Source organism: Quercus lobata, chromosome 4 (assembly GCF_001633185.2).
Source record: "Quercus lobata isolate SW786 chromosome 4, ValleyOak3.0 Primary Assembly, whole genome shotgun sequence".
Taxonomy (NCBI): Eukaryota; Viridiplantae; Streptophyta; class Magnoliopsida; order Fagales; family Fagaceae; genus Quercus; species Quercus lobata.
In genome coordinates this window covers 30,009,582-30,016,966 of record NC_044907.1, presented here as the reverse complement: position 1 = coordinate 30,016,966, position 7,385 = coordinate 30,009,582, and the positions used below count along the sequence as shown (strand labels likewise).

General features: G+C 35.8%; 1 protein-coding gene across 1 annotated transcript; it reads left to right on the top strand.

Moving 5' to 3' along the window:
• Positions 1-554: 554 nt before the first annotated feature.
• On the top strand, positions 555-4,953 carry LOC115986527 (RGG repeats nuclear RNA binding protein A-like). Its single transcript, XM_031109643.1, has 7 exons — positions 555-1,046; positions 1,592-1,934; positions 2,037-2,102; positions 2,251-2,380; positions 3,239-3,394; positions 3,502-3,558; positions 4,487-4,953. Exons 1-7 carry the CDS (start codon positions 833-835, stop codon positions 4,667-4,669), a joined length of 1,149 nt encoding a protein of 382 aa, XP_030965503.1. The 5' UTR covers positions 555-832; the 3' UTR covers positions 4,670-4,953.
• The last annotated feature ends 2,432 nt before the right edge of the window (positions 4,954-7,385 follow it).

Genomic DNA, 7,385 nt, shown 5'->3' with positions numbered 1-7,385 from the left:
AGAATATATGATATGCTAATATTCTAATTGACTATTTAAAATTTAAATATAAAATAGAATTTAAATTTAAATTTAAAAAATATTAGAATAATAACGAATAAAATTATAAGATCTTATTAAAAGTTTTTCAATATTATGAAATATATATATTTATAAAATGGTAAGAAGCATCTTCCTATCAAATAAATATAGACATGGATATCATAGATAGATTATAGGTAGATTTTTTGCTCCAATAAAAATTTATTAATACCATATTATTAGTATATTTTTGGTAAAAAAAGAAAAAGAAAAAGAAAAAAGAGGGGTTTTGGACATTATTATTAGCCCAAAGCCCAAAACCCTTGGTCTTGAAGAGGTTACAAATTAATAAACCCTAGTGGCTATAATACAACCGGCCGCCCTTAAGTGCACATCGGTAAAAAAACCCAAAAACCAAGTCCCTTCCTATCTCTTCAATTCTTTCTAGAAAATTATTGTTCTACAACACAAAAAACAAATAATAATAATAAAAAAACAATAATTTTTCACACACCACACGAGCACCATTGTCACAATAAATTGAGCATTTTAGATTAGGTTCATTTCTCTCTCTCTTTTTCTCACTCTTGCGGCTAGGGTTTTGTCTCTCTCTCTCTCTCTCACACACACACACACTCTCACATAGACACACACACACACAGTCTCATAGATCTATATTCCGATGACGAAGGAGTTGTTAAGCTAGGGTTTTTGTCCTAACCCCAAATCTCTCACAAACCCCAAACCCACAACCTCTCTCTCTCTATATTTGTACCATTTTTTCTCTAATTTTTTTTAGAGAGAGAGAATAATGGCGACCATGAATCCCTTTGATTTGTTGGGTGACGACGACGCCGAGGACCCGTTGCAGCTGATCGCAGCTCACCAGCCTAAGCCAGCTGCCTCCACCGCCGCCGTGGGGTCGCAGTCGAAGAAGCCGTCGCCGGCTCAGTCCAAGCCGGCTGCGGTGGTGGCTCAGCCCGCTGCTAAGCTTCCCTCCAAGCCTCTCCCTCCAGCTCAAGCTGGTTTGTCCTTCTCGATTCGTCGTCGTTTTGATTGCTTTTTCACTCTTTTTTATTTAGATTGGTTTTTTTTTTTTTTTGGTTTATAGTATATGTATACGTATACGTACGATAAGTGTAATGGGGTTTTTGATGTGGTGTATATGGTTTTTTGTTTTTTATTTGATTAATTTGCTATTTTTGAAATGGGAGATGGGTATTAATAATGAGAAATGTGAATTTGCTGTGGGATGGTTATGAATATTTCTGGGTTTTTGATGTGTTTACCTGTATAGATAATGTTGGGGTTGGTGATTTTACTTTCAATGATTTTGTTAAATTTACAACAGGTTTTGAATTTTGTGAAAATGGAAAAAAAGTTAGGGGAAGACGCAAAATAACGTTAGTAAAAGTATTAAAAAAGAAGAACAGTATGGCTTCGGATAGAATAGAATCGTATAAAAGTATATGAATGGATAGCTTAAATTATTGCTATTATTTTTACATGGGTGTTTATTAAAATTGTACTTCATCTTGGTGTATTTGGGTATTTGTTTTTGTGGGAGTAGTGAGGGAGGCAAGGAGTGAGCCTCGGGGAGGTGGTCGTGGTGGTGGACGTGGTTATGGACGCGGCCGTGGTGGTGGCGGTGGTTACAATCGTGACTCTGCCAACAATGAGGGATCGTTCCCTGACAGTGGGGCTCCTGCCGGTCAAGGTGCCGTTGAAGGAGGGGATTCTGGGAGGTCTGGTGAGAGGCGTGGCTATGGTGGACCTCGTGGACCTTACCGTGGTGGCGGTGGCGGTGGCAGTGGCGGCGGCGGCGGTCGCCGTGTTAGTTTCAGTAATGGAGAAGCTGGTGATGTGGAACGCCCTCGAAGGGCATTTGAACGCCGTAGCGGAACTGGGCGCGGGTGAATACTTCTTCTTGAACATATCATTTTAGTATATGTTATGTTTGTCTTTAAAATGTTTCTCCATAACAACTGCCTTATACCTAACATATTTCTGTGTAGAGGTGAGGTCAAACGTGATGGAGCTGGTCGTGGGAACTGGGGAACTCAGGCTGATGAAGTTGCTCCGTACGTTCATTCTTTACAACATGTCTTTGGTTGCCAAATGATTAAAGAGCCATCTTTTAAAATTAAGTTATAATTTGTTGTTAAGACAAATATGTTTAGTTTTATAAATTAGTAACATTGCTTCTTCACCACGTTTTGTTATGCTCAGGGTTGCTGAAGAAGCCAATGAAACTGAGAAGAATGTGGGTGATGAAAAGCCAGTGGGAGAGGAAGAGGCATCAGATGCCAACAAGGAGACTCCTGCTAATGAAACTGAAGAAAAAGAAGCCGAGGATAAGGTGATTTTCTTCAATTCAAAACATAGTCAATATCTGTTCCTTTTGTATTCATGTTTTAAGATGGATGCTCAATGCCTACCATGTAGAGTGTAGACCTTATTGAAGTTTCCTTGGATGATTGCTGTATCTTCTCACTGTTACTAAAAAGCACAACGAAGGATGTGTCAATAGTCTCTTGTTATCCTAATTTAGATATTATATATTCTTTATCTGAAAGAATTCTGGTGCTCTATATTGTGTTCTTCATAATTGCGAGGAATATAACTTCTAGCAGTTCATTTTTCATCGGTTAGAAATTGCCAGATTTCTTTAGGCCGGTAGATGATCTGTTGTTTGTACTGGAATCCTGGAAGTGAGTGTATTTTACTCGGAAATTTCATGTATTTGTCATAAACATTCATAATTTGATTTGGAGAGTATTTGTTATTGTGGTTGATAAAGTAGCTTCTAAAATGTGCTGTTTTTCATCTATAGATCTTGTTATATTCAATTGATTCACATCTTATTGATGTGAAATCTTTTGCTGTCAGAACTTCAGTTTTCTGAAATACAAACAGATTTGGCATTTTTACTATTTATCTTGATCCACAAATTTGGGATTAAGTCTGGGTTGTTGTTGTATGTTGATATTGTAAGTGTATTTTCCCCCCATTTGTTGAAGATATGGCCTTTTGTCATTTTTCTATTTTGGATGAGTGAGTTTGACCCCAAAATATGGGAATGGGGAGATTTGAACCAATGAATTTTGTCCTTGGATAATTGTGCTACTTCTTGGTACTACAGTCATACTTACCAATAAGAAAATTTTAATAGAAAAAAGGGAAAGCTATAGCTTATGGTTTGTTGCCATTATAATAGGAGATGACTCTGGAGGAGTATGAAAAGGTGCGGGAAGAGAAGAGGAAGGCCCTGCTGACACTTAAGACCGAGGAAAGAAAGGTTGATGCTAAGGAGTTTGCATCCATGCAACAGCTTTCAAACAAGAAGGAAAATAATGACATCTTTATCAAATTGGTGAAATCTTTATACCCTCTTAAGAAGTTTTTCAGTTTTAATTGATCTATGTAATCAGCACCAGTATATTAATTATCTTTTGCCATTTGATGTTTTTATCTTTTCAGGGCTCTGAAAAGGATAAGCGGCGAGAGGCTCTTGAGAAGGAAGAGAAAGCCAAAAAGGTAATCATACTTTGCCCACTTATTCTCTCATTTCCAATTCATTATGTTTTCAGTTAAAGACTTTAGGTAGTAGAGCTTAATTGGCTTCTTCTTTTGTTTTGGCACATTGATTTGCCAAAATTTTGTATTGGATTAGAGCATGTCATGTATAACTCCTCCCCTACTTTCTTTTATACCCCAAATTGTTGCTATATCAGATTAAAATTCATTTCAAAGATTTTCAAAGATTCCCTCTTTCCATCTAATTCCTACTTTAGAAAACCTTGTACATAAGGTTTGAATATGTGCTCATCAATTGTGGATTCTTTTTGGTTGGCTGCCCTCTTCTTTGAAAATGGTGTGTTGTGGCTTGTGCATTGGACAACCTAATGTTTGATTTTTTGTCTATTTCTGAATTTAATGTGGCTAGGAACTTTCAATTTTACATTGTAATGTATTAATAAAGACCTTTTATGGACAATGAGCTCTTACTCAAATGACACTTTCCCTCGTAAGAATGGGTGGGGCATAAGGCCATGGATTCAAAGCCATTGGGTGCACAAGTAATTTACGAATCAAAAAAATAAAATAAAGGAATGATGTTCCTCTTCTTTGTTAATTTTACAATTTACTGTCTTGATGATAAGTTGCCTATGTTTGCAAGGTATTTAACATGTCTTCTCAATTTATTTACGGACAACTAAAGACACAGGTTTACAGAACAAGCATCAAAGATGCAAACAAACCAACAGTCAGCCAACTAACAGAGCTAGGCTAAAACAGATTCAGGCTTAATGCCTTTTGAGACATCGTTGTTCATCTTTCCTATGTTTTGCTATTTAGTGCTGCTATCTTGAATAAATTTTCTTGTTTTTCATTTTTTCTGGGTTTCTGTTTCTTCTTTGAGGTTAATACTGAACTTTCTTATTATGTGGTATGGTGGTTATAGTCGGTCAGCATCAATGAGTTCTTGAAGCCTACTGAAGGAGAAAGGCACTTCACCCCTGGTGGTCGTGGTCGGGGTCGTGGTCGTGGTTCAAGAGGAGGGTTCAGTGGAAACACAATAATAAGCAATGTGGCAGCCCCATCTATTGAAGATCCTAGTCAATTCCCAACCTTAGGTGGCAAGTGAGATTCTCCAAGGCCCTGCGATAACAATCTCAATGGTTTTTACATTTTTGGGTTCTTTGGTCTAAGCAGGAAAATGACTCAATAATTGGATTTCCTGTATTTTTAAAATTTTATGCCTTAAAATGTAAATTTCAGGTTGCTCTTCATATGTTCCCCTGTAGTTTTTCTTTTCTTTTCTTTTCTTTTCTTTTAATTGGTATGCTTTGTTTTACTGTTTTTGAGACATTGGGGCATATGAGACCATTTACTTATGATTACAATTCATTATTGCCTAGTTTTGTTTCATAACACATTTTACATTTTGGATTTTGGTTTTGCCTGAAGAGTGAGGGTGGTGGTACGTACGTGATCTTTTTGCACGGTGACTCTGCCCTTGTTCCGATCAAAACTAGGCAAATGGAAGGAAAACGATAGTGAAATCCAATCGAGGGAAAGAGTTTGTTTATGAACTATTTACTATTCAGCATTTACAACAGGTTTTGGGTTCTGCCCTAGGAACTCGCTAAAAACTCTAATCTTCGTTTCCAGTTTTAAAGCGTTTGCATCTCCAAGATATTTGCTCCTCATATCTACAACTAGTATATTTGCTTTGTATTTAATTTTATTTTAAAATATTTTCCTTCAATTAGTATTATAAAATATAAATGCTTAAAATGTCAACTTAATTTCTTTTCAATTGGGTGTCTGCTTTGAATTCGGAAGATGTAAAGTCAACCAGTTTTCTTTTGTATTATATCCTTGGTTTTTAATCAAAAATCAGTCTTAACACATTTTCTTGTAACTAATGTTGGTGTTAGATCAGCGTATCTCCACAGGTATCTGTATGTTTTGCAAGAATTTTTTGCTACTTTTGTTTCAGCGTTTCTCAGGGACTTGGTAGAGACAATGCTGTCTTCTGATGAGTGTCCAAAGCTTTGCCCTCCTCTCTTGGTCAGTGCCGAGCTAACTAAGTACACCAATACATGCTCTTTCAAAGTTCTAGTCAGTGGAGGATGGTACCATATCGATTGATCTTTTGGCCATATGTAGTTTCTTCATTGGGAAGAAAGACACTGTCAACTATGTAGTTTCGAGTTCCATTTGCCCAGTTTCTTGTCCCCATTGTTGTCACAGCCTTTCAACCCCACACTTGATTTGCGGTATGGTTCATTTCCTAGTCAGTGGTGTTTAGAGTCGTTCCTGCTTTGATGAGACGGGTGGGGGTTAACTTTCAACTTTTTGTCACATATTTAACATAAAAGCTATCAAAAACTATAAATTTTGATAAGACTAAGTAAATAAACTACTGAAATTACGGGGTTTCCAAATAGATAAAGATTCCTCTTGGTTGCCGAGTTCTTATTGTTTCCAAATAGATAATGGTTCCTCTTGGCTGTCGAGTCCCTATGTCTTCACAGTGGGGGTTGGTTTATCTCATCTCATAGATTTAGTGCCTCCCTTGTATGGTTGTCAAAATCCAGATCTGGATCTTACGATTTTACAATCTCACCTGCCAAAAGATCTGGATCTTTCAAGAATCTTTGCGATCGTTCAAGATTGGTAGGATTGTACAATTTTGATGATAAAAAACGATAATGGCGATCCCAAATGATTCTAGTTTTTTGTAATATTCTTTAACTTGACACTTGACAGAAGGCTCAGTTGGACCCAAATGAAAAATAACATCCCAATAAACCAAGTTTTGCTATTCTTATGTAGAGAAATAGAGTGTTAGTTGGACTCAAATAGAAAATAACATTCCAATAGAGTATCATGTTTTGAGATTTTTGACCTCTTTAAATGGTGCTTACAAATGAATGTAATGATGTATGGTAATTAAGTTAAATGGATGCAAATTTTGGGTTTTTTATGAATGAATGTATAATCTATGTAATTATTTAACATACCGTGTATTTTTTGTTTTTTTCTTAGATAATGTAGGATTTTACGATCCATAATTTGATCTTACGATCCACAATCCCTCCTACCTCGACAACCTTGCTCCTTAAGTGGCCAGTGCCCTTGAGATAGATTCTTAGAGAGAATGGTTTTGTTCTGTTTCAGTTTTGTATTTTGTTTCTCCTTTGTGGTTTGATTACTCTGCTCTTGTATTGTTGATTCTTATAATATGGATTGGGTTTGTAATTTCTCTTTGAGAGTTTCGTCTCTCTCCAAAATATACTGGATTAACTTTCTTATTTACATGTATCTTTTTTTTTTTTCTAGAAACAAATACTGCCAATTTTATAAAGGGAAAAACATGTCCTTTATGTTTCTGGAACCTTCGAATAATTTATATTAACATGGATACTTTTAAACATCAACTTCAGTTCTTTCCAATTTGCTTGGAACCCAGAAGATGCAATGGCCTTGATCACCACTTTTCTATATTTGCTATCAAAGATACAAGATGCAAAATTGATATCATCTCTCTTCTTTCACTTTTGCAAAATTGATATCCTATCTTTTCTTTCACTTTTCTATCTTTCCTTTATATCAAATAGAGCCTATTATTCCCATTCTTTTTAGTGTTACGTTTCTTTTTGAAGCGGAGACAACCATATCTAGAATATTGTACTAATGTATCCTTCATTTTTAAGCAAAATCAGCCCACACATTTTCTCCTAATTAATATTAGGGTGTGTATGTATATACAGTAATTATGTGCATGCATAAGTTAGGGTTCAAGTTATATATGATGTAACTTTTATCAATAATTCAATATTGTTATATCACTT

Excerpts from the sequence above, each read along its gene's own strand:
- LOC115986527 (XM_031109643.1), top strand. The coding sequence starts at position 833 with ATGGCGACCATGAATCCCTTTGATTTGTTGGGTGACGACGACGCCGAG. Across the intron at positions 3,395-3,501 it reads ATGACATCTTTATCAAATTG|GGCTCTGAAAAGGATAAGCG; the intron begins GTGAAATCTTTA and ends TTATCTTTTCAG. Across the intron at positions 3,559-4,486 it reads AGGAAGAGAAAGCCAAAAAG|TCGGTCAGCATCAATGAGTT; the intron begins GTAATCATACTT and ends TGGTGGTTATAG.